We start from the raw sequence: 27,101 nt of genomic DNA, 5'->3' as shown, positions 1-27,101 counted from the left end.
TACAACTACAACAGGAAAAGACTCGAAGTTTTGGGTAGTGTATTTATATTAACCTCTAATATCTGGGTTTTCCCAGGGCATTTCTGATGCCTGATTAAAGTAGATAGTTTTTTTTTTTTTCAATTCCTGTAGCAAATAAAGAGAGTGACCTCCTACAAGGAAAAATCTGCAGCCCAAATCAGGTCTTTGCCTCCCATCAGTCAAGATTATACTGGCATTTACATTTTTTGTATCATCTGAATTAACAACAAAACCAAGTCCAGGGAAAAGATTAAATATAGAGTGTTTAGAATAAATTCCCAGTAGTTACCTGCATTTATAACAAATGGGAATAACTACTATAATCAGTAATTATCTAGTGGAAGGTGTCCCCGCCCATGGCAGGGAGTTGCAACTAAATTATCTTTCGGGTCCCTTCCAATCCAAACCATTCTCTAATTTTATGATAATGCTGCACTCTGTGCAACTGCAAAAGGCCAAAAATGGGCCGTTTTTTGGCATAATTTCAAGTATGCACAAATACCCAGTATTTCTTGGTTCTTACTTCACATTTGTGGGAACCACGATCGATAACCCAACCCTGCCCAAGTGGGATAATGCTGTTATCTGGCAGGCATCCTGCCATCAGATATCATGGCATTGATCCAGTCTACAGCTTGTCACAATTATCTATGATTAGGGAAAAGAAGGGCAAACATACTTCAGGACCTACAGAAAAGTTCAAATATACTGGAAAAGGAAAAACTGAATTCCCTCAGTGATGAACAATAACTGCTCCACTTTGGGAAATTCTACTTCTATAACCTCTGTATTAACTGCAACTGATTCTTTGAGGTATGAATTGGCTGTTTAGTTTGCTTTTTATACTGGGTGGGGTGGAGTGTAGAATTTTAAAAACAAAATGTAAAAAGGGTAAATATACAGGTGCCCAAATGGTAACTCGGACAATGTGGGACTGAACTGCCTCCCCCCAAATCTTTTTTCAGGCCACAACTTCAAATTCTTGTAAATAAGATTTTAGATTCACTGTACAAGTGAAACACTCATAGTTGACATAAGCTGTATTACTTCCACATGGAAAATCCTTTTCATTTTAATATCACCCAAACTTTATTTCTTCCCCCAAAGCAACACTTTTTGAATTGATCCAGGCTTCATTCTGATGTCACTTGGTAAATGTCAAGAGATTCTGTATTGTATCCACTTTATTACTTTGTCCATTCCATTGTCAGACCTACAATTCCTTTTGTATTTGTATTAAACCCCCTCAACTTCCTGGAAATTTCAAACCGTAAATATCTTCACGTTAACATTTCACTCTGTTCCAAAAATTAAATCTAAATTACGCGGCAAAGAATTCCAGTGCTTTACAAATAAAATCGTTTTTATTACTGCTGAACTGAAGTAACGTGTGACCTTTGGACCACAGGAACACGAAGAACTGGCACATTTTCTTTGTTCCCTGCAGCTTCACCAACCTGGAGGCACTCCAGAGGAGATGGTGGAGGAGGTGACCCAGCCGCTGCCCTGGGCGGTCACGGCCGCCACCTCGATGGTGTAGGTGGTGAGGGACGACAGCCCCGTGATCTTGTACTCCAGGGTGCTGTTGGACAGGGTGCGGGCCAGGCGGGACTCGTTCCTGCCGTACACCTCCCAGGAGATCTGGTACCCTGCAAAGCACATCACCCACAGGTCAGGGGGACACAGTTCTCCAATAACCCAGAGAATTCCTGCCCGTGCTTGTGGGCAGTGGTGGATCCTTGTTCCTTAAGCCATTCCTTGTGGTCGTTTTTATAAATAGAAAAAACCCTCCTTCAAGTACACACTGGCTAAAATACCCAAGTATTTTTAAAATATTGTTATTTCTGATAAACAATTGATGCAGGTACCCCACAGGGTATGTCCCTACTAGGAAAACATGAGGTCTCAACTGTCTTTTTTTTTTCTGTGCTTCCTATGAAATGGCCTGGAAACCTGCGGATAACATGACAGAAAGATGGACTTTCATTCTGTGAACTCTACAAAGCAAATAGGAAGAAACACTGGAAAATATAACATCTACTGGAATATCTGATTAAAAATCTCCATGTGCTTAGTAGGACTTCTCCCTTTGCAGGCTGAAGTAACCTTCACTGCTGCCTGCTCAGAAATGCTTAGAAATCTGACAGTAACAATCAGGCAGGAACATTGTGGGAATCTTCTAGGAACTGAAAAACCTCTATTCCCCACTGCTTGTTCCTTGCAGAAATCCTTCAGCAGGGTGAATCATTATCCTTTCTTTCAAAACCATCTTGGAGCCAATGCATTGTCCAAAGCTGCACCTGCCCTGACCTCCATATTATTCTTCTATCACAACCAGGCTTTCCTTTTTATCTCTTTGATAACCACTTGCCTTCCAAGAACTTTTGAAACTTCCCACTGTCTGATTTGCTCAATTTTACCTCCAAATCTGCTTGTCCTCCTCCTGCCCAGTCCCACTTTATTCTCATTTGAACCCATGTGAACCTCGCTGTGCCAGTCCCCAGAGAGCATGTCTGAAAAGTTTGCTTGATTGCCGCTTTCTTTGTGATTTGACTCAGAGGGTGAGAAAAAAAAAATACACATAGCTCTTGAATGCCTGTGAAATTTGATGTGAGTGAAAAGGACTAACAGAAAGGAATCCCACTGAGTGAACCATGCACAAGGCAAACTGGCTGGAGAAACTCCCTACTGGGCTTCTGTTGCCATCATCTAAGATGAGGAATTCGGACCAGTTAGAGGGCTTGAGGTTTTTTTTTTTTTTTCAAATTTTTAAAAAGAAAGAGACATGATAAGCTGATTAACATATATGAATTGATGTAGCAATATCCCTCACGGTATTAATCCGCAAGAAATCATCATCTCATGAGTCAAAAGCATGGTGAGACAAATATTTCTGCAAGAGTCAGAGAGGTGTGAGACGTTCTCTGCCCTCTCTTGTGAGCTGCCATCACTGACAGGGATTCATCTTAACCTGATTTTGCATGAAAATGGGCTCAGTGTGCTCACACAGTCATTAATTATGTTTCAGGTGAGGGGGCAGTGATAAAGGGAGGTGATGCTTCAACAATTCCACTTACACCACAAATGCTCCTCTGACTGCACTGCACAGGGGAAGGGGAAAAACTCCTGAACACTCATCTGGAACTGGTTTTAAATAAGTGTCGGAGGGGTAATTAATTAACTCAGTAATTTACCAGTGTCTTAGAAACACTGTGGTGTTTTGATGCTCTCTGAAAAGGTTTAAGAGCCATTTGCCAGACCAGAGTTGATGTAGCACAGGCAGGATTGTAATCTGTAGGAAGATGCTGACAAAATTTAAGGACTCTGTTGCCTGAATGAACAGAGGATGAGCAGAAAGGTGGGGGCTGACTGTCCCCTGCATTTGATGCTCAGTGAAGAGGCACGAAGGAGTTGCAAGCAGAAGGACCATCACAAACACCCTTTTCTTTCAATAGCTGTGGGTGCAGTCTGTTCCAGACAATAAATAACCAGAGGAAGATAAGCAGGAGACTTTTAATGCTCCCTCTATCCATTTGTTGCTTATGGACAATAAAAAGTGTCATTCAGCATGCACCAGGTAATCTTCTGTGATTGAGATATCTCCTCTCCCATCTGGATAAGCTTAGGTTATACATCAAATGTTGGTGATTATTCTTTGGACATTTTATCTCTTCTCCCTTGTGATCACAGGATGAGACCCAGCTTTCCCGCCCATTAGGCGCATAGTCTCTATGTATTTATTTTCTGGGGAAAAAAAAAAAAGTTCACCAGGAAAAATATCCTGAGTTTCTGTGTAAATTGAAGAAAAGGCAAAGAGGCAGTATTTACTGTCGGGGATTTCAGTCCCAGATGTATAGTTAAATTCCAGTCATATAAAAGATGAGAACAGAAAATCTGTACATACACAGCAAGCAGACACAACGCCAAAAGCAATCAGGCATAACAGAAACAGATGAAAAAAAAAGCGCTGAAGGAAAGGAACAACAAGCACTGCACCCCCAAGTAGCACTTCAGCCACACTGAGCAGCAGATGGGCAGAACTCTGGGCCATGTGGCTGGTGAGAACACACTCCCTGTGTTACAGATGCGATCCCTGTCAGAAACGTGCGTGGGGAGCGCAGCCGGATTTTCCAGAGGGTTTCCTCTGGCTCCACTGTGAGTGAGGACAGGGAAGGTGCCACAGATCCTTCCCCCACGGTTTGGCACTCCACAAAATGCTGCCTAACGGGAACTAATGACCAGAGGAGTTTCAGAAATAATTTTCTGTTGATGTGGAGTAAATTCTCTACACGAGAGCACTACGCCCAATCACAAACTGTCCGTCCACATCCAGATGCTCATAAATCAATGTTTGCTGAGGGAACGAGGAAGATACTGAGATTTACAGCAAGAGTAATGGGCAATTTCCCAGAGCAGGTTGGCTGCTGGGCACCCCCTCCGTGCTTCCCTCCTCCCAGCACCCGTGCAGGGAACAAGAAGGTCCAGTAAAGACATCAACGAGCAGAAATGATGAATAATTGCCTCCCTGAGCACTCAGATCTCCAAGCAGCCCTCTCTAAACCTCTGAGGTGCTAAGGGCATGAGCAATTTTGCTGTTCCTCTATCCCAAATGCAATTTGCATCATTAAGGAGGTTTCTTTTTCCGTATAAACTCTGCTGTGCATTTTCACACTGGTATTTTGTCCTGAATAAGAGAACTTCTTCAGTTAATTCCTTCTGAAACTATTTACCCCAAATATAACACAGTCCATCATTTGGCTCCATCAGGTTTCAACCCATTCTGGGAGGGAGAAGCTTGTTTTTAGCAAAGTAATTCTGCAACACCAAGCACAGAGCTGCTACCTGCTGCTTAACAAGGATCAGTATTTCATCATGGATGGAGGTACCTAAATTTAAGCACTTGGGCTTGAAAGGCTTTGGACATCCTCACTGAATCAATACTACTCTGCTTTCAGGAGTCATTAGTTTCTATTCTCAAACCACTTAAATCAGTGCATATTTCAGGCAGGTTTCTGTGGTGGAGAGGCCGGAGATGATCTGCATGAGGACTCCACAAACAGCACGGAGCACACAGCTACAAATGGTGCACGTTACAGATACACAGAGGAAAACACTGACAAGTGAAATCCTATCAAAATAATTACACCTGTCAAAGTTAAAATGCTCCAGAAAATTAGACCAATATAACATTTCAACAGTCAAGGGTCAGATAATCTGATTTTTTTAACTCCTAAAATGCGCTCTAAAAAAAATGGTAACACAATTTAAAAAAAAAATACATACATTTAAATGCTCAAAACATGAAATACTTTGATCTGTGTGAAATGATCTTCTCCCTTCCCAACTGTCTCCAGTAATTTAAAATCTGGGAGCTTTTTTTTGTGCTTCAAAACCTTGAAAGCCTTTGTTAAATGGAATTTCCATCCTGTGCAGCTGCAATAGTTTACCATCTGAAAACAATATTGCCTCTGTCGATAAGAACTAGAGGTTTCCTCAAGTATTTATAGCTTCCTTTATGAAAAATAATGAAGTTGCTGATGTTGTATCTACACTGGCATACAGTAAATAGATAAATAGCTTGTCAAATGGCAGACTCATCAAAGGGAAACAAGAGAGTTCTGAACCCCTGTGATGGTTTATAACAGATTAAGTAATGACATGCAAATTCTGTCACGCAGTCCACAGCCAGACCACTTGATCACAGATGAAGGATTCTGCTGATTTCAGGCTTGGTCTTGATTGCAAACCTCAGCAATGCCAATCCAGACTTTGCAGCTGTGAACGCTGTGTAGGGACCCCCCACCCTTGGGGCAAAGGCCAAGCACAGTCTCACAAATTTCCAAAAATTCAGTAATGCAGGTGGAGGTCACGGAGGATTTAACAAGACCAGACACCCTGTGGGGAGTTGATTTCTAACACAAACTGCTTTTCCAGTAACCACAATCATGAGCTGCCAGTAATTGGAGCTGTACTTTGTGTAACACTCCCTGGTGACATCTCAATTATCCAGAGGAGGGGTGAGGAAACAAGCAATAGCCCAAATTCTCCCTAAATGTTCCACTGCACAGTTTTTCACTGCAAGAACACATTCCACCCCCCACACAAGTAAAAAAGTAAAAAGTAAAAGCAAAAAAGAAAAAAAGTAAAAGCAGAGATAGTGGCTGATACCTGTGATGATGCCGTTTTTCTCTACAGGTTCTTGCCAGCTGACCTTGAGTGAGGTGTCCAGAATCTCGGTGAAACTCAGGTGTCCCACAGCTCCTGGCTCTGGCAAATCAGAAGAGGAAAGCTGTTAATAGCTGAGCCCCACTTAACTGGGACCAGATTCACAGGGCAAGGTTAGGGATGGAGAAATACATCCTGGAGCCAGCACTAAGGGAGGCTGAAAACCTTGGTGAGAGGAGAATGCAAGGTGGGAAGAAATGCTCTGGCTATCATCACGTCAATTATTTCACCCAGTCATCATCCCAGCTCTGGGCAGATTGAACAGCATTTGCTCAAGGAAGGATACATGTGAGGTGTTTACCTGCACTGTTCTGTGCAGCAACACCACCAGCAATCCCCTCACCTGGAAAGAGTCTTTCCCGTGTGCAAGGTCACAGCAAGGACAGAGTCACAAGCCACTGCTTGGATAAATTCCCTCAAAACAACTCTAAAAATGTCCAACATAATGGCAACTGTCTTCTGTAAAATGAATACAAGTGTGTGAAACTTTTAAAGGGTTTTTATGAGGTAGCTCAAGAGCTCTTAAAAATTTCAGCTCCCCAGTGTGCAATGAAAGAGCATAAAATGGAATGACTGTCAAGAATATGCCATCCTCCCTCAATTTTGATCTTCAAGGAAGACAACCTGACTGATTTTTGATCCAAGTGCTGTTCTGTCCTCAATCGATGTACTGGAAAAAGGAGGTTTTGTTCACTTTATATTCACTGTGCTTCTGTCATTGGATCCCTGCCTGAGTATCCTCCAGCTCCACTGACATCAGTTGGCAATTTCTTGTCTGCAATTTCATGTTTTGTTTCCTCTTCAATTTAGTCCAGCCTCTCATTCCCCTCCAGCTATGACAAAAAAAGCCCAAAACTTGCCAGTAGGTCAGCTACAACCCCATTTGTGATTCTGCAGTCCCAGTGAGGAAAATGTCCAAATCCACTCTGCAGTACCCAGTAGTCAAAGCACCACAGAACTGCTGATCCAGTACTGATCCCAGGAATGCTCACCAAGAGCATGGAATTACCACTCTTTGGGACCATGGATCTGCAGACATGGAAACCACACACACACAAAGCCTTGCTCCAATCAGCTCCCCTGCAGTTACAGCCCAATGTCATCAGGAAACCCAGGTGCAGGTGATTGCAGGCCAGGAGCACTTCTGACTGGATGTCAGGTTTTTTTTGACCTGCAGCTCATCAGCAAATGGATCCCTGTTTTCCTAAAGGATTGCCTAACTTTGCCATACAGACAGAAAATGATCACCTGCAAACATGAATGACAGGCCTTTCAAATCTTTTTTCCCACCACATAAATCCTGAAGCAACTCAACTTCAAGGAGTTCTCTGGCAGGATGCATTACACCATCCTGCATGGAACTCCTCCGTCACTGTGAAAACCCAGGGAAGCAATTCTGCAAGATTAATAAATAAATAAATCAATCCTGCTCATCTCTCCTGCTGAGGCTCCTTGCAGCATACAGCTGGACACACCAAGAAATGTCTCAGATTATCTAGAAAACACAAGTCTGGCTCTCTCTTGGTTTATGTTTCCTGATGGAATTCTCTTGTGTTTAAAATGGCACACGATCCCAACATTTCCCTGAGATAGCCTCAATGAGACAGGGCAATGACTCTCCCCCTTCTCCCACTTTGTGGAAAGCATTTAAGGTTCATTTCTGCAGCCTTTCCTTCAGCAGAAATATTGATATTCTCTTTCCTCTTCCCAGTTGTTTAATTTTGGGAAATCCAAGGAATTTTGTATCTTTGGTTTCTTACCCTTCTGCACTCACTGAGATTAACCATGGGGTTCCACTGTGCTCAGATGAACTCAACAGGCACATTTACAAACCATCACTGGCTAAATCTTTGTTTCCTTAGGAAAATGGGCAAAAAAGCTGATGGTGCACACAGGAACCTAATGCATGTTTCTCTTTCCACCACACCTTTTGCTTTCACCCCAAACACACAAGCTGGAGTTCAGATTAGTGGCTCATACAGATTTCTGGTCCTTAAATTCCTACCTCTGGTTTAAGCTTACAACCTGCTCTGGGGGCACAGTTCTAGTACATAGAGGAGACTAACCACACCAGCAAAATCTGTGGGAAAGCAATTTTCTCCAGGTTCCTTCAAAAGTATCTCGTGAAAAATTGGATTAGCACTTTGAGCCTCACTCCCCTGAATGTTAACGACGATCGGATTCTTCTTTATGGGAACGCTGGCTAACCTAAAAGGTCCCTATTAAGGCAGAGTAGTATTTCTAAAAACAATATCTTAATGGATGAATTAGACACCTTTTACTCTGGTTTGAGCCTGCAAATGTGCAGCAGTGTTTATGATGCTCCCGAAGCACTGGCCAGAGCCAAGATCACTGTGAACACAGTCAGCTGTGAGGGCCACCGTAATTTATCTGCATCAGACACACACTGCACTCGATAGGCCCAAATATGTCTTGAGAAAACAACTTCAAGGAGCCACAGAGACCAAAGCTTTTTCTGATGCAGGAAATAATTTATATGCTAAACCATCCAGCTCATTTTATTTCATCCTGCCTTCAGTTTTCCAGAATGCAATATACTGCCTTGCCATGAGCCTGGTTCTTTCACACAAACACTTGCAATGTAATATCGATACAGACATTTTCAATATATTGAATAACAGCAGGAAGCAATCATAAATTAATCATTGACCTCCACAGGAAGTTCCAGTGCTCAGTTCCTAAGAAGATCAATTCATATTTATCTGGGCATCTGAACATGGATTTAAGAGCACAAGGATTCACAGACAAACAATGCATTGTGTGTTGGCTGAACCAGACTATGGAGCTCTTAGCTAATCACCAATGTAAAAAAATTCATCCAGGTTTAGTCTATACTGAAAAAAAATTCAAATATCTGCCACAGGCTAAAAGAACACCCATGGAAAACTGGCTGAGGTCTTCATCTGACACGAGGTCACTTGAGAAGAGATTGCAGAGTGACCGTGAACCTGAGATCAAATTTTAAGAAGAGAGATTTAAAAATTCAGGTACTCACTGTCTTCCAGGGTGCGCAGGAGCTGGGGAGGGCTCCGAGGGCCGTCCCCCGGGGTGGTGAAGCACAGCACTGAGGTGTAGTAGGTGGTGAACTTCTTCAGGTTGGTGATGCAGCCACTGTGAACACCATGGAAATCTGGAGCGATGGTGACCACGGTCACACTCTCTGGAGCATCCACTGGCCACGCCAGGAGCTGGGAAATTCAAACATGGATGAGCTCTCATTAGAAGTTGTGTCTATTTGGAATGAAAGTAGGTTTGGCTGCCAAAACCATCTTAATCTGATTGCAAAGAACCAACCAATGCTGTTAAACTACTGTCAACTCTGATGCTGAACAGATGGATGCAGCACTGTGATACTGGAGGGATGTCTGTAACACTCGCTGCTGATGGGATACACCAGCATTGCAATTCTCCATGGCTGCTACTGAGCAATGCCAGAATTATGGGAAATTATTATTCAGATGACACGAGCCTTTTGTCTCATCAGCCTGGCCGGTCTCTGCTGCTGAAAGCAAGCTGAAGGAGGTATTTTCAGTGTTACTCTGACATAAATGCTTTATCTTATTTTCTTTAAAGATCCCACTGTCTGGGGAGGTTATTGGGGTCAGAGGGAGAGAAGTGGGGACACACATCCCCTTCCCCTCCCAGAGCCCTGCCAGCACCCCAGTGAGCAGCCCTGCCTCACAGGCTGGGAGCATCACAAGCTCATTGGACTGGGGACACCCACACTGCGAATGATTCAAGCAGTTCTGGAACTACAGAAAGAAGAGAAAATGGTTGTAAAGATGATTACTACAATTTTCAACACCTGAGTCCCAAAAGTTAGACTCCTGAAGACATTTTCATGCATTTAAAATAGGGTGCTTGTCAGAGGAGCCCAGTCTTCCAGGTTTCATTCATCTCAGTGGATGTTCTGGACGATCAGTATCTCAGAGTGCAATACCTCATGTGTAGGTACCTAAATGAGGACTTAAAAGATTCATTTTTGGCAAATGACTTTGAAATTTTGAAACAATTTTTGAAATCACCTTAAAGGCTTAGAGGTCTAAAACTTGAAAGTGTTTATGAAATTTTTATTTTGTCCAAAAATCCTTATTGTTTTTGGTTACAAGAGAATGTTAAAATTCCAGGCTTGACTCAAGGGCTGTGTAAATCGTGCTACTTGTATTGATTTCAGGCTCATAAACATGAAAAGATACCTGAAATTAATAAGCCATATCTGACACACTTAGCCAATGTCTAGAGTCCCTGACAACCAGAAAGCACAGTTAGGGGAATATTAGGGGTAATTTTGTTAGGAATATTTCATATTTGAGAAGGTGCACTTTACAACTTATTGAAATGCAAATAAATTTCAAAGAAAAGATAAAAGTGTAAAATGGTTAAAGAGGATAGTAAGTTTTACTTTCTTTTCTAAATCACCTCTGTGGATTACAATTGGCATTTATAACTTTGGAGGACTGAACTCTTTTTTGAGTGCATTTCGTTGCACATTCGTGAGGAAATATGTGCAGAAAATACAGGTGAACAATTTTGTCAGTTAAAGGAAAAAATGGGTTAAATCCTTAGGAAAGGCAAAGGCCTGGCTTTGACTATGAGAAATTTATAAATCATACACAAAGCTACTCTGTAGAAATAAGTGACAGAAATGATCTCACACAGTCTTTGTACTCCAATTCCCTGGGGGAAACAGAGTGGCAAAGCTGTGGCAATCTACTGCAATCAAAGAAATCAGAAGAAATACAAATTTTGATAATTTCAGAAGTTTTCATTGTCCACTGACAGATATAAATTACAATCTGACTTATTTTATACCATTGCTGAAGAAATGGAAACATAAATTAGAGGTAGCTATGCAGGGAGATGAAGGATCCTTACACTGAAACTCTGAATACAACAGAGAATGAAAATCTGAAAAAAAACTTTTGCAAACCTGGGCTCCCTGTGCTTGGACTTGGACCAGAAAATTAGAGTGTACTGCAGTCCACTGAACCCCAAAAGTGCTTTTATTCTCCAGAGTTTGAACAGAAGCCAAGTACTTTTTCTGTGCTGGGGTTTCAGGGTATTGTACTGCAGACCTGTCAGTCACTGAGCCTTGAGAACTGATTCTATTTCTGCCAGAAGCAGACACACATCTACATGTATTTAGTTCTTTAGCAGTGGGATTCTCAAACCACTGCTGGTCTTTATGAGAACTACATTGGTTTGGGCAGAAATACCAAAATTCCCATGCATATCTCTGTCTGTCTCAGTTTCCCTGTCAATTTGGGACATTCCTAGAGAAGGATCAAGTCTTCTGAAACAGCTCAAGTCCATATACAATCCCTTAATTCACAACTTGTCTTCTAAACTACAGCATCCTCCTCAAACCACTCCACGTCCCTTCACCCAACACTCAAACCAACCTCGCTCCTCCCTGCTCATAAACCACACTTGTCTTCCCTTTTGTTGCTCTGACACTCCTGCAAGATTTCTCTTTGTTCTCTCCATGGAAGTTTTTAAACCCTTCATTTATTATGCTCTGACCACTGAACCACTGATGGAGGCTCTGTTAAGCAGGAACAAACCACCCCACCCAGTTCCTCAGCAAACACTCCGCCGGTCAGAGGCTCTGTTAAGCACTCTCTGCTCTGTGCACTGTAACAGGTATTGCCTGATTAATAAATTCTACATTCTCATATCTCCCAGATCATCACAGTGGGAAAGTCAAGGCAAATATTTAGTGTGATGCCTTGGCTCCCAGTGAAATGAATGGTGATTCTGCATTAGCATAAAGGGAAACCTCAAGGTTGGTTTTCAGTGCCACAATGACATGTCTCCTGTGGTGACTTTCCAAACTGACATGGAATTGCTTTCTGGCTTTGGAAACTCTCCAGGAAAATGACAAAGGTATAAGGACTTCTAGGCTATGACACATTCCCTTTTCAGAACTTACATAAATTGCAAATATTGGAATCAGAGAATGGTTTGGGTTGGAAGAGACCTTGAAGATCACCCAGTTCCAACCTCTGCCATGTCCTGCAAGGACACCTTCTACTATCCCAGGTTGCTCCAAGCCCTGTGAGGATCAACAATTGCTCACTTTTCTCTTCATTTTACCCATGTAAGATACTCCTGGGAGCACAGAGTCACTTTGGAGATTCAGAGATTATCAGAATGAAATTCTGGTTTATACCAGGACTGTTAAGGCAGACGTTATCTGAAGTCTCTACTCACCTTGTACCCTTGGTTGATGCCGTTGATGAACTGCTGGGGTGGAGGGTTCCAGAGGAACTGGATGGTTGTGGAATTCACGGCTTCGACCTGCACGTTCTGAGGTGGAGCTGTGGGCACTGCTCCCAGGCAGCAGAGAGGGAACAAGATAAAACAGAGTGGATAGGGAATGAGGGGAAAAAAGAGAAAAATGAACACAGAACCAATGAGTGTCACTCACAAGTCACAGAGTAATAACAACCTTGAGAGAAGGATGCACTTCCCCTGGAACAGCAGTGATTTGGAAAGCTGGGTAATTGGGTTAATTTCTCATCTTGTATTGGAGACTCCTTCAAGGGGAGGAGAAGAAATGGTTTCTGCAGCTTAATATCCTGCAGAGGAGTTTCTCAGAAAAACTTGAGGCAGAAGCCAGATCAGGAGAGGTGAGCACAGCTCTTTCAGTCATCCCTGAGTGCACCAAGAATGAACAGTTTCTGAGAGAAATTTCTCGAGTCCTTTAATGCTGCTCAATTCCCCAGATCAGACAGGAAAACACAGAGTTTGCACAATTAAGGTTCTAATTGTGAATTATAATCTGGCAACAGCATCTGTTTATTATTTACTACTGCTTAAAGAATTAGGACCAGTCATATCACATACAATGAAGATTTTTCTTGGGAATTGGGAGATGTTCTCATTTTATCTTGATATGATATACATTCATGTATATTGAATTGATTATATATATATCCTGAGCCAATACATCCTCTAATCTACTAAAAGTTGCATAAACATTTTATGCCAAGGATTTAATTAGACAGACGTTTTCTCAATACAAAAGAAAGCAAGGAGCATAAAGGCATGCTGCCTTCAAACAACCAAAAATAGCACTTAAATATTTCACCTTTTAATAAAATGTCTCATTCCGAGCAATTTCTTCAACTTACTGCTTTAAGATGCCATTTCTATAATTCTCAGAGAAAAGAATATTAATGGACAGGTCTATTTTTTCTGAAATTATCAAACTTATAGTAATTTTAAGAAGAAAACTGCTATCTGAGTACAAAAAAATGGACTAAGACACTTGAAATCCTATAAAATAAGCTTAATAACGCTTCAAAAATATCACTATTGACAGCCATGTGCATTTGTATGCTATGAAAGAGGAACTATCCACAAGTGGTTTTGAAGCCTGGAAGGCTTTGCTCCTTCTGCTTCCAAGGGAAAATTTCTACCGAAGCCCAGTGATCTGTGCTTCTAAGGAGTATCCACAATTCCCACTGAGAAATGGTGGTTTCCTCCACACTTTTCAAAAACAGGGCAGAAACTTCTAAAGTTTCAAACTACTTTTCGGGAGATGTCTTTGCGTGGAAAAGAAATGATGAAAAGAAGTTCAAAAAGGCAAAGCTGCCCCTTTTCCCACCACAAGTTATAATTTGTTTGGAAGAGACATAAATGGGCATTATTCTTAACTGGTGCACACACTACAGTAAGACAGGACAGTGCACACTTATCAGAGACATGCACAGCCCAGAAGTATCAGCACAGAAAAATGGAGAAATCCTCAAGGCTGTCAGGTTTGAAATGACAAGAACATCCACTCCCATGCCCTCTCTGTCACTAAAATTCCCTGAAGATTCTGCCACGGCTCCACAACTTCCCTCTGCACACTTTTTTAACCTCAGTAGCTGTGTATTAGTCAGAACTTTCTTGCCCTAATTTAAAACTTGATGTCACAATTTATGAACTATGCATAATTATTGAGTTCTGGAAGCAGAGTTTATCTGATAGTACTCTAAATTTTCATTAGAATCCAGGTCCTACTTCCTGCCATGTATCATAATTCCCTGTGCGCTTTTAGAAGGTTATACTATTATCTGAATGACCTGTAGACATCATAAAGTTTTTGTAGTTAAGAGATTCACCAAATCATCCTGAGATAGAGTCATAAATATTAAAGTCACTCTACAGTCATAATGAGTTGCTTTGGCTACAGTCCCCCACTAAATGCATTTTTGCTTATTCACGTTCTTGATGAAACTGTTTATGAGCCACAAGATATATTTGAATCTACTTTTGCGTTCAATACCTCGTATAATTAATGGTTAAATGCATAAAATTTTTTAGAAGACAAAATTCTTACTTTCCTGCATATTTGCATATTCAGATATTGTAACTGCCAGAGATTTGTTACTGCAGAAGAAAATTGTATTACAGATCTTCATGTTACTTTGTTATCAGAAAGTCACCAGGATATCACTGAGATTCATCTCCTCCTGTCAGGAAGGCTAAATCAGCTGAGCATCATCAAGCTCCAAGTTTTCATTTGTGGTCCTCACAGTCCTCAAAAAAGCTCAGGCAAACACTTGAGGATAGGTTTACTACAGTTTTAGGAATGTGGATAACCAAATGCCTTAGTTATTTTTTTTAAAAAGGGAAATATATTTTGTTCTTTAGGAGATAATTTCCTGAAACAAGAATATATGGTCATAGCAGAGCAAGTACCTGCTGCAATATGAAAAATGGTAAAAATTAAGAACAGAAAGTATAAAACCTTCAGAACGTTGAAAATCATGAAAATCACAATTCCTCCTTGGATATCTTTATTGAAAAATCAACATCTGAATGTCAATTAATACATTTAAAAGATGGAAAGAACATTGTCCATCTGATATGCATAAGCTTAATTATACTGCAGAAGGCATAATGTAATATATTTTTATAATTTTAATCAGTAAAATATTGGCATTATAATCTCAAATTTACTTCAAAGTGCCAGTATAAAATTCTCCTTTTATGTCCTGATATTAAAGACTTCCTTGGGTATCTGAGCAGTTCTGCATTTAAAAAAGAAAAGAAGTTTGAAGGAAGCTAAATCAGAATTGACCTTCTGGTCACTTCAAAACTCAAATACTTTTCCAAGATCATGGAGAGTAACTTACTGAAACTGTGGCTGTCTGCACAAAGGACTTTCTAATTTAGTGGTAGATCTATGTCCTCTTCCTACAAATTTGTTGTCAAGCTGTACAGAAGCTGCCAATGTCAAACAGGTGTTTCAAGAGTAATCCCCAAGTATTTACACTCTCAGCTTTTAAACCTGTACTTCATCATGTTTGCAAGTATTCCAAAGCCATCTCACAGTGGAGATCCATCTGGGAGCCATCTCAGAGCTGCAGATCAAATTGGTCAGACACAACCAACTGTTACTTTCCTCCCGATAAAGTTCATGCGGTTGGAAATCTACGGAGAGCTCAGCCCCTGGGACTGTGGGTTAATGTACAGCATTCCAAGTAGAAAAGGTCATGGAAGCACTCTAGATAAAAACCATTAAAAGGGTTTCACTGACAGGATAATTGAGAGGGGAGAAGGCACCGAGGTTAAGCATGTGTACATGTAATTATTCTGTCTCTAGCCATGTGCAAACAGCTTGTAAATCCCACGGAGTTCCTGATGGCCAGACTCCTGCTCCTAAATATAGATCTTCAACACAGGCTTGGAAAAAAGGCTCCTCTGGAGCTCCTCACCTTCGAGGTGGCAGCTTGCCTGTGGAACTGCAGGTTTTCCTCTAGGTGAGGATTTGGTTGTTCCTTTAATGCACCAGCTTGAGGTGCTGAGCTGCACATCCCGTGGGAGCGGTGGGGATGTGGAGGTTTGTAATTCCTCCTCTGAAGCCTCTTCCCTCTGCTCCCAGCTGGTGTTCTGGGCCGTGCTCTGAACAGCAGTGGGTGCGTAGGAAAAGTGGTCTCTGTAACTCTACACATCTGAAAATCTGAATTCTGAAATTCAGCAGTGTGAGGTTTGGCACTGACTGATGAGTTCGGCTTCTTGTGGCTGGGAAACGCCTCCTTCCTTTCTTGCATGTCTCTCACACAGACAAGATTTCATTTCTTTATTAGGAACTGGGGGCCAGGGGCCTCACTGAGACAACTGCTAATTTCACCACCTTGTGAAATCACTTAAAAACAAGATAAAAGCAGTAGATGGCAAATGGCATCTAAGCAAGACCAAACCCCAGCCACTACAACCCCAATCTGCTCCTGCACAGGAGCAGATGGGCCCAAAAGAGTCACGGGTGCTCCAAGGCCATTGGGAGGTTCCCCAAAGGAGGTAAACAAGGATCTTTAAGATATTTTTGCCAAGAAAGCCCAAGGGAAAACTAAGGAAAATATCTTTTCACAGAGATAAAACTGAATGGTTGCAGAGGACACTCTGCAATCAGGGATTCAATTTTCAAGATTTTCTCCTACATAAAGCAGGAAGCTTTCAGTTAACTGGGTTTCCTCTGGCTCTTCCACCTCAGTTATATAAATTTCTCTGATTCATCTCTTATTGCCTGAGGAAAAATCTGCTTTAGACCTGGCTAAACACACTCCTCTTGCTTTATCCTTCTCTCCATGTCATCAAGACTCACTAGTCTGGTGACTGTCCCACTCTTTTATTCAGGAAGGGCTTTTGCTCAGGCATTCCTGGGCTGGCAAGGTGTCCATGCATGGCAGAGAAGGGAAAACAAAACAAAGTTAAACCACATGTTGAGATCTGTGAACTTTAGGACATAAGACTGGCTTTTAGGATATGCATCAAAAGAAAGACACGGCATTAAAAGCAGAAACAGAAGTGGGTTAATGTCACTGAAGAGGCTAATGGAAGCAATGCCTCTATTTGAAATCTTGCCCCGCCTAAATCTAAGGTATGGGTGGGAGTTTTTCAAAGAGAGAGAGATGTTCAGAATTATTCACAGTGGTGAGATAAAAGGGACAGAACCCAAAGTAAGGGTGGAAGCTGCTGCTTTATCAAATCAACCTGCAGAAAAAGGTAAACATACCCAACAGTAGAGAGGAGAGACAATATTTTCACCACATAAAGATGTTTATAGCTTCACAAAGCTATTCTTACACGAAAAGGTAATGGGAAACTTCAGGTTTTCATATGGCAATGAGAAGTCCTGCAGGACACTGTTTAAATAAGTAAAATTGCCCTATGCAGAAGGCTGGCACAAATCCCTGTGAAAAGTAACATCAAAGCAAGGAACAGCTGGAGGAACTCTGATGAAGAGACCTATGTATACAGAGCATCAAAGGATCAGGCTGAATATCCCTCTGAAAAGACTTTCAAGATTTTAGAGACAGTCAACCTGTCTGACCCCTGTGCTGGGATGTTCAGTGCTCTGCCAGTAAGTCTTTCTCACATTTTATCTCACTGACATTATGCACCAGTTTCCTCCAAGTTCAGATCCCTCAGCACCTTGTGAGCTTGGCTGCATTCTGGAAGTTGGTGATTTTTGAGGAGCTTGGAGCCGCTGATTAGTTTTCAGTGGCTAAAGCAATGCCAGAGGACTAATAAGGGATTAATAGACTAGCTCCTGGTATAAATCCACAGCTTATATGGCCAGTCAATATTCCCTATGACAAAGGTGCCAGTATGCTGATGTGCTCCTGCCAATGGGTTGATCTGCTCCCCAGGTTCATTTCCTCCCAGGGTCTGGCTGCACAGCACACTTGATTAGTATGAGGTGTTGCAGGTATTTTTCATCTGCAGACAGACAGGTTCTTGCCAGCCCAGCTCACATCATTTAATGCATGTCAGAGCAGAGGCAGTGGTGGTGTGGTAGTACGAGAAGGGGATGGATGGGAGTGTGTCTTTGACATTTATCTCTGCTCATATTAAAATCAGAATATGATTTACAAGGCAGTTTTACACATGGCTTTTTCTTACTCCTGCTGGTTTGGTTTAGGAAGAACATTCTGGAGCAAGAACCAATCACTGGATTTTCCTGTCTTTTCCCAACTACAATAAACATAAAGGAGCAGGGATTTGGACAGTAGCACATTACATATGGAGACTGAATATTAAACCAGTTTCAAAATTTTATTTATACCAATCAGTCTCCCTGTTCATTTCTAAATGTAAAAAGGCTTCAAACTCTTTTTAAAACAGGACACATGCCTTTGGTGAACCCAGCAAGGTTCATTAGGAGGTGGCAGCATCCATGAAGTAGTTATTAACAGCTATTAGCAAATACCAATATGAAATAAATCAGAAATATCCAGTTTTTCTTCCACGTCTACCCAGCATTGAGGAATTACATGAAGCCAAAGAGGCCATTGCAGGTTGGCCTGCAGTCTAAACACTCCTGCTGATTAACATGAATGCAGGACTGACTACACCTAATTTATAACAGAGGATTTATACCCTTATAAATGACAACAGACAGCCAATCAATAAAGGATGATAATAACTGCACATAATATCAAGGGAAATTAGAGTCAATTATAGGGTTTAAGAAAAAAGAGTGTGAACTCCAAACCTGGGCCTTAATAGATGGAAGGTTAAGGTGCTATGATAGCTTAAAATGTGCAAATAAACAAGGTAATGAATTACAAGCATAATCACAAAAGGGATTCAAATTCTGTGTGCAAACCAATTCTCTGCAGAGCTTGGGTCTTTAGTGGGATAGAAAGCATTAATCCTGGCTGCAAGGAGAAGACTTCAAGAAAAACATTTCAAGGTCTGCTATAAATACTTCTAGAATGAGCTTGAGTGTGCCTAGACTCCTCTAAACTATGAGACTTTACATGCCCTAAGACAAAATATAAATAGTTCTTTCTCTAGCTGTTGTGGTTAATTAGTGTTGCATATGAACAATCTTTTCTTAAAGATCTCCCTACACCTCAAACTGTATCTAATCATGTTATAACATACTCCTAGTAGCAATTAACAAACAACTACATCTTCTTCACTGATTGAAAATTAACTGATGCACTGTAAATCAACAAGTTTTTAAAACAGTGTAATTGTTTCATGACCAATGAAATAGAGTCCATGCACTGTCCAGTGCTCAGCATCCAGCACAACCCTGCAATTATGGGAATATATGGAAGCCTGAAGGACCTGGCACTTAATTATCCTGCAGATTTTTATACCAATCTAGAGGTGTAAACATGCCTTACACCGGTTGTAAAAAGTAATTACATATCCTTTTGTTGGTGTAATTTACACTCTTCTTAAAGCACTTAGAAAAGTGTGGAGGAGCTGTAGCATAAAAATCTGGGCTTTAAAGATCATTTTATCTTCCCCTTTGCAAGTATCTTCACCATTCCTGAAACGCCTCAGAACACTTTCTGCACAGGTTGTATTTCTCTCCCTTACAATTTATTCCATATTTCTAAAACAAGGTATCTGTGATTATCAGAGCTAATGCAGCTGGTTCACTCTGTCTCCTATATTGCATATGCAGCATCTTGCATGCCTTGGCCACGATAAAACCAATTCTCTGCCATATTTTCTCTAACTCTACTGGCAGAGTAACCTCAGCCCTCGGCTGTCACAGGTCCCATAAATCCATTCTTCAGGACCCCAGCTCTCACCAGCATTTCCATTTATTCCCTCTGCTGCAGCTGACTCTGACCTGCAAGCGTGGCAACACATCATCACGAGGGTCAACAAAAACAGATAATTTTTGACTTCACTCCCAGCTTTTTCTACAGCAGAGATAGAGCAGAGACTCAGCTCTGCTCAGGCATTTGAAATTTGCAGGTGCTTCCTGCTCCAAGCTGTCTACCAAATTTGACTGAAGTGACCATTCATTTCCCAAGTTCTAAGTGGGGGCTGCCAGGCAGCACACCCCCTAAGGAAACTGTGGGATGATAGAGGAGATCCTGGTCAGATTTGCTCACCTCCCTGCAGTGTGTACTCTGTCACGGGCCTGCTGAAGGCTCCCAGCCCAGCTCCGTTGTAAGATGCCACCTGGATTTCATACTGGGTCCAAATGATCAGGTCTTTCACTAAGCAGTAGTTGATTTCTGCACTGGTGATGTTCTTGTACTGGTACTCTCCTGGGAGGCCAGCCAGGCGATACCTACCATATGGGGAGAAAAATTAGCTGGTTAATTAGATGGTATCAATTAGAGAAAATATCCTGACCGGCAAAATAGCTTCCTTTGTGGAAAGGCAATATGCAAAGTTTAACAGCAGAATTTTACCAAGAATAATGGAATATAATCAGGAGGAACATAGCAACTCCTGATAAGACCATATCATGTTTGACTGCTATAGTATTTATAATCTGATCTCACTGAGATTACAGGCTCAGGGCTAAACAAAACGGGTATTTTATCCCGTTTTATGGTTGCAGAAAAATTACAGCTTTTTAAATGTGGCTTGTCTAGTAAAAGCTGTGATTTAGTACAAAAAAAAAAGCCCAGATGTGATTTTTATCAGAGTGCTGCTGTAAATCAGCCTGAGAAATGGTTTTTTTCCTTCACTTCTGAAATCTGAAAAGGAAGAGCTCAGAGGGCTCTACCTCCTGGAATCTCAGCCATTGGTACCCCTGGCTTCCACCAGAATAATTAAAATAAGGATAGAATACTTAGATGAGACTGAAGGGTTGGGTAAGCACTGGAATTTCAGGAGAAGGGCTGTGTCAAACACGGGTGGTAAACATCCTGAAACTCTTTCTGCTGAGACATGAGAAGTTGAAACACCGAACGTGTTTTCCCATGTAAAAACTGTATTCCAGAAAACAGAGCCCCTTTGATGTGTCTCTTCAGGCCAACAAACTACAGAGAAGAACTAAATTATAGAAAACAAACAAACCTTGCAAATCTGTGAATGTGAATAATAGTGTTTGCTTTCCTTCCTTTAGCAAAGTGGTACAGTGGATGCTCACAATATGCTAATGCACAAAAAATCAGAAACACAGAGGCCAAATAGGGGACACAAGGCATTACTATTCCATGGAAAAGACAAATATGGAAACATTTGTATTTTTATTCACCACACCACTTTTATACACTCTTAGCCATCCTTTGCTTCACTGAAATCACCAAAAGTTTATTGACACAGAACAATTTCATTGACATCTTACAGAGACATTTTTAAATTCATCAAAGTTAAATTGGTGCAAGGTTTATGACTAGACAACTTCATGTGTTTCAGCTAGAGATTTTTGTTCTAAAGTCTTCCTATAATGAGATCAGTTCTTAATCACTGACAACGCCTCTATTTTCTGCTGCTCGCCTGACCATCCTTTAGCTCACTTAATATCTGTAATGCTACACTGGTGTGATTCCATTTATGAAATATAAATGGAAATAAAGAAATACCAGCCCTCAGCTGAGTTTATTGAATTTCTTGCTCTCCCGTTCTCTCTCTCACCTCCTGGGCAGGGTGTGTGCTCCCCAGCAAGTCAGTTCTTATTGCAGCAATGTTTTGCCTCCTGCCCAGCAGACAAGGTGTCTGTGCTCCTGTGATTTAATCTGTTATGCTGTTAGCATGGCAGACCCCTAAATGCAATACTGGCAGTGAGAAAAAGGGCAGAGGAAGGAGGCCGGTTCAGAAATGTCATGTCTTCATGATTTTTCTCACCATGGACTTTGATGTATACTCCACACGACTTGTGCAGTGCACCTTCACTTTTAAAGATCAGGTGTTCCATCAATTTAGCATCTTGCATGTCTTGAGCTGTGGGTCTCTGGGATGCCTGGTGCTTTTCACTCTGCTACAGCCTGATTCTGCAGAAGTCAGTGCAGGGACACTGTTCTTCAGTGCATATTGCTGTGACCACACAATTCAACTTGGAAGAACAGCCTGGTTTATTACCTGGGACAGTTGTGCTTTTATGTGATAATCTTAAATTCCTCTTGAATAAATGGTTTCTCTGCTCTTTTGTCAAGAAAAAGCAGGTAGGCACCAAAAATATTCACAGATTAAACATAATGAATATGATCAGCATTAAAGTGGAAAGAGACGTTACATCAAGGTCAATTATGCAGATAAATACTGTAAAAGTACCAAAGTTACACGTTATTGGAAATGCTGTATGGAGAACACAGCACAAACTGCCAGAAGTAGGAGGCTATGGGGCTGCTTTTTAAAGGACTTGATGCTGAGACTGGGAAAGACTCACTGGGAATACCTAAGGGACTAATCCTACCACTGGGGAGACCAGCTTGAAAGGAAGAAGTGTATAAACCCTGTGCAGATGGGTACCCAAGGCACAGTACAAGGTTCTCTCTACAGGCAGAAGTTAAAACACCTTTCCTCACTGATGGCTGGCACAGCTCTCAAACGGAGCCCAGCCCTCAAACCTTGCACCAACAGCCCTTGCACGAGGAGCTCACCTCTGCTAACGGGCTCTGCGCAGGGGACAGGGACATGAACAGACTCAACTCTGCCTGCAGACAGAGGGAACTTTCCAGGGCTATTTTGGGAGCTCACCAACACTGTTAACATGACAAAAGCCTTTCCATCCATGCCAGCAAAAGTAGGAGCACAGCATGAACAGGATGTTGGCATTTAAACTGCAGCATTTAGTTCTCTTTCACAGATCTGGAGGACACTGCATTAAAAATGCCAGCAGCCTGCCCACAGGAGGCTGTAACCATCACTTGGAAATATGGCAGTGGCTGGGAGTTTCCCACAAAAACTCTAATTTAGGTAATGTCTCCCTCACTAGAGGTGTGGCCCTAGCTGGCTGCTAGCACTGCAGGGTATGGAGGATGCCAGATGAGCAGTAAGCTGTAGTGGAATTGGGTAGGAGTGAATACTGAGTCCCAAAAAATTACCTAAGGGAAATGCTCTGCAAAGTCTCTCAAGTGTGGTAACACCCTTTCCAACACAACGAATCCTGTGTGAGCAGCCAAACTGGGTGTATGCAGGATTCCCAGTTACCTGCCTGAATGTGCTTCTCATTAATAAATACAGACAGGGCTGAAAGGCTCTTTCTCAACTGACTGATTTTCAAAACCAAACCAAGGTCTGCCATGACACATCTGACCTGTCATTCCCTCTCTCCATTTTGTCTGGCACAAAACTGAAGTTTATTGATTCTTTTGTTGCTCCTCTATAGGCAGGAGCCCTGTTGTGTCTTTGATAAATTTAATTAACCTTTCAAGCAGGGAGCTGAGCTTGTAATAAGCAAATATACATCTGCATAGTCTGCACTGTGCTGGCTTCCCACATGAAGACTTGCATTACTTGGTGCTTCACTTTCCCTTGGAAATGGAATAAAAGGATGTTGTGAGTCTCCACAGGGAGCTGGTCCTTTGGAGCTGCTGATGCAGCCCCCACACTCTCTAGGCCAGAATTTAAGTGGCTGCACCCTTGTGACCCCTTGAAGAGTCGTCATGTTCTCATATGTAACAAACCAGGGCAGCCTCAGCGTTTGCAAACAATAACTAATATCTTCAATTCAATTACAGATAGCTTTTATTACACTCTGACACCATTTGAACTCCCTTGGGCACACCTGGACCTACCTCTGGGCTTTCCAGGTTAGGAAAGGACTTACCTTAGGATGTAGCCATGAAGAACTCCATTGTGCTCACTCTCAGGAGGAGGCTGCCACTGGACCATGATGGACTGATTGGTTCTCCCACTGGCCACGATATTTTTAGGGGGAGCACTAGGGGGCTCCTCAGGTAGCATCAACCTAAGTACAAAAGAATGTGATGGACATGGGTGTTGAAAGAAATCATAAATAACAGTCTATTTCCTGTATCCACTCCAAGTGAACCACTTTCTTTTATCACAGTCTGATGACTAGAAAGAAATATAATGCTGATCAAACTGCTGAAGACATGCATGAAATAGTTACAACAAATCAACATAATAGGAAATCAGTTAAGCAAGCAACAAGACAGACAGCTGAGGTAACCCTATTCTCTCAGAATCACCCAGGCTGCTACAACTCTTTAAAAAGATTACAAGCCTGAATGAGTAAGAGCTCAGGTCCAGTGTCTGTGACTCCTTCCAAATTGTTTCTTTCAGCTCTTTCAATATTTTTCATATCAAACTCACACATTTTGAAAAAGCCATTTAGAGTTCAGCTGTTCTGCAATTCAAGCTCGCAGCAAGCTTTGGTTCACAGAAGAAGGGGGATGCATTTGAAACTAAATATGATGAAGCCATCCTTCTCTGTCACATCTGGGTGAATTCCAGAAGTGGCATTGCCATGACAGGGTAAGGGCTGTACTCCTGCCTGGGCTAACTACTGGGGCTTAGCACAAGAGCAAAATATCATTTCCAAGATTCTGCTCAACTGATACTCTGGAAGTATGAGGACACCTCTCCCATGAAGTGCTGATCTCCTGCATCCCCCAAATGCCATCATCCCCACTCTCCAGAGGCCTGGGAAATGGTAACTTCTCCATCTCCCAAAAACTGTGCAAATGATTATTTGATTCCTTCATTCACAACCAGCATTTTTTCCCTCCCGAGGGTGCTGTCCCTTTAGCACACAGATACTGTCATTACCTGCTGGTCTCAGTGCTGTACCGTCCCTTTCCCACCTGGTTCACAGCACACACCCTGAACTGGTAGGTCCTGGCTGGAGTGAGGCCACTCACAGTGACACCAGTCATCTTTGGGTCAAGGTTGGAGAGGTGAACCTTCCAGGGAGAATCTGGTGGAAAAATTTGCATGGGAAAAAGGAAAAAAGATGAAAGTGCTTGTCAAAAGCCCTGCAGAAGTGAGAAAACGCCTCTGACTGCTCAGAGCTCTTTGTGCTTGTTTCCCTCAGAGGAACTTTGGGAAGAAGTTTCTTTTCAGCAGAAGAAACCTTCCTGTCAGCCCACACGGCTATGCAGATTGCACGTTTGTCTACTAGAAAGTGATGCTGCACATGTCATGGCATAATAAATAAAAACTATATTCATTAACATTTTAATAAAAGAGGAAACAAGCATGATAAAGACAGATGGGCTATGTATTTCACAACCCATCTGTTTGGCAGGCCATCACACCACCACACCCATGAGTGGCTCTGGTGGAAGGATTCTAATGAAATTCACAGTCAGTTTGGAATATCTTCCTAGCCAGCTTGTAAGCAGGTGTAGAAGCGTGACTGTCTCTGCCAAATCAGCCCTTTGCTGCAAGACCTGAGAAAGCTTCTGCTGCTGATTCTACATGTCTGCAGTTTTTTTTTTTTCCTTGTGATAGTATTCAGCATGGAATCTAATTGCCCTAGGAAGATTCCCTGGTAGAAAGAGCCCTGGCAGCACTCTAAACCCCTCGCTGTCAGTTCACATTCTTGCCATACTGAGCTCCTCTGATGGCCAAATTACATTTACAAGTTTTCAAAGAGGTCAGAAATGAAACATGTTGAAAATTAAATATTCTGACTTCTTCTCTGCATAGCCTGGTGTCACACTTTCTCCCTGAAGTCATGACTGAAATAGTCAGGGAGAGGTGACATTTGGTCTGTGTTGCAACACTACAGCAGTGGAATCAGCCAATTTGAAGATTTGCTCAGTTTTTAAATAATACCAGCTGTTTTCATGCTCCCTGCTCAAAATTACTAACACTTCTGGAAATTGCCGAGGAGCTCACTGTAGATTTTGGCAACGTTATCTGTGCATGTTGCTCATCAGAAGTGCATCGTGGCTCCTGGCAGGTCACCTCAACGTCTGCCTGAAAATGAAGATGAGATGTCCCAAATGTGGAAGGCTGCTAAACTTCACACCAAGACAGAAGCACTCATTTTGTGCTTTTCTGGCAGATTCCTTAGCAAGTTTAAGTCCTCAAGGGTGTGATGCCAGTTGGGCTATAAACACTGCATCTTCAAATTACTCCAAACGTATTTATTCCAGTAAGGGCCTTGCCAGAATAAAGTCTTTTTTAACAGGAAAACTGACACAGCAGAATACTGGGAATGCTGGAGAGGGACATTTGCACAGCAGGCAAGGTCTGTCCTTGCCAATTGTTGATTTACCAACAGCCACTCTGGCTGCAAGATCTTGATGCCAATTTATCTTAGCTGAACACTGAATTTCTTTTAGAGAGCCTTTAGAGGAAGCACACCTGTGCCATCTAGAAAAGCGTTGCTTAGGAGTTTTTTGCACCCTAGTTCCTTCTGAATTTTCACAGGCTTCCCTCGAGACTTCCCCAACAGCCTTGTTATGGCCAGAGTGCACAGAAACAAATCAAGGAAAGCTGAAGTTAAGGTGTGGCTGACCTCATGCACTGCCTGAAGGAACTTCCTGGGGAAAATGGAAGAGCAGACACCAAGAGGGGAGTGAAATACCCTTGTATGAGCTACTTGGGCAGTGGTCCGTTTCCTAGAGCATTTCGTTTGTTTACTGCCAGTGTAAACACCACCCGAGAGTGCTTAACCCAAGCAGCTCAATGTAGTGAGCAGTTTGATTCAACAACAGGCCCTATTAATCTCCTCAGCACCTTGGGGCTTTGCTCTGTATATATGCTGCATCTGTAGAATACTTTATTAATTCTTTTTCCTCTCCTGGTGGAAGATAAAAGATCTGGCAGGAAGAGAGATTAAACTGGAAACTAATATAAACGAAGCCTATTCATCTCCTGGGCACTCTGATTCAGAGAGGAGGGTGGTTTGGGGAGCATTTGCTCACTCCTGGAGCACTGGATACACCAAGTGTGCAGAGTATCTTTAAAATTTAAATGTCAAGTCTTTTTTTCTCATAATCAATAAACAAAACACTTCAAAAACCAGATCTCCCTCTTTAGATACACACAACCAACCCCAGGATTGTGCAGCAGCTCGTTTCACTGTGGAGAAGAGTGATTCTGACAAGGGAAACATGCCATAAAATTTTCAACACTGACTCTCCTCTCCTCCAGGGATGGCTGTCATTCACCTGTCCCAGGAAGCCTGGAGAATCTCCATGGTGACAAAA

The 27,101-nt window shown here is 42.0% G+C and overlaps 1 protein-coding gene across 8 annotated transcripts in view; it reads right to left on the bottom strand.

The window, feature by feature from the left end:
- Nucleotides 1-27,101, bottom strand: part of SDK1 (sidekick cell adhesion molecule 1) — a 387,987-nt gene that overhangs the window by 94,812 nt on the left and 266,074 nt on the right. For all 8 annotated transcript variants that reach the window (XM_042036822.1, XM_042036824.1, XM_042036827.1 and 5 more), the window contains 7 exons: nucleotides 24,709-24,856; nucleotides 23,744-23,884; nucleotides 20,130-20,311; nucleotides 12,481-12,596; nucleotides 9,263-9,455; nucleotides 6,190-6,288; nucleotides 1,479-1,670 (listed from right to left, as the gene is read on the bottom strand). In XM_042036822.1, coding sequence (XP_041892756.1) covers nucleotides 1,479-1,670; nucleotides 6,190-6,288; nucleotides 9,263-9,455; nucleotides 12,481-12,596; nucleotides 20,130-20,311; nucleotides 23,744-23,884; nucleotides 24,709-24,856 — 1,071 coding nt within the window. The remainder of the gene's footprint in view (nucleotides 1-1,478; nucleotides 1,671-6,189; nucleotides 6,289-9,262; nucleotides 9,456-12,480; nucleotides 12,597-20,129; nucleotides 20,312-23,743; nucleotides 23,885-24,708; nucleotides 24,857-27,101) is intronic.

The sequence above is a fragment of the Corvus kubaryi genome, unplaced genomic scaffold (assembly GCF_017639235.1).
Source record: "Corvus kubaryi isolate FWS band 111438036 unplaced genomic scaffold, C.kubaryi_AGA036_p1.0 37387, whole genome shotgun sequence".
NCBI classification, from domain to species: domain Eukaryota; kingdom Metazoa; phylum Chordata; class Aves; order Passeriformes; family Corvidae; genus Corvus; species Corvus kubaryi.
This window is presented reverse-complemented; position numbering and strand designations above follow the sequence as displayed.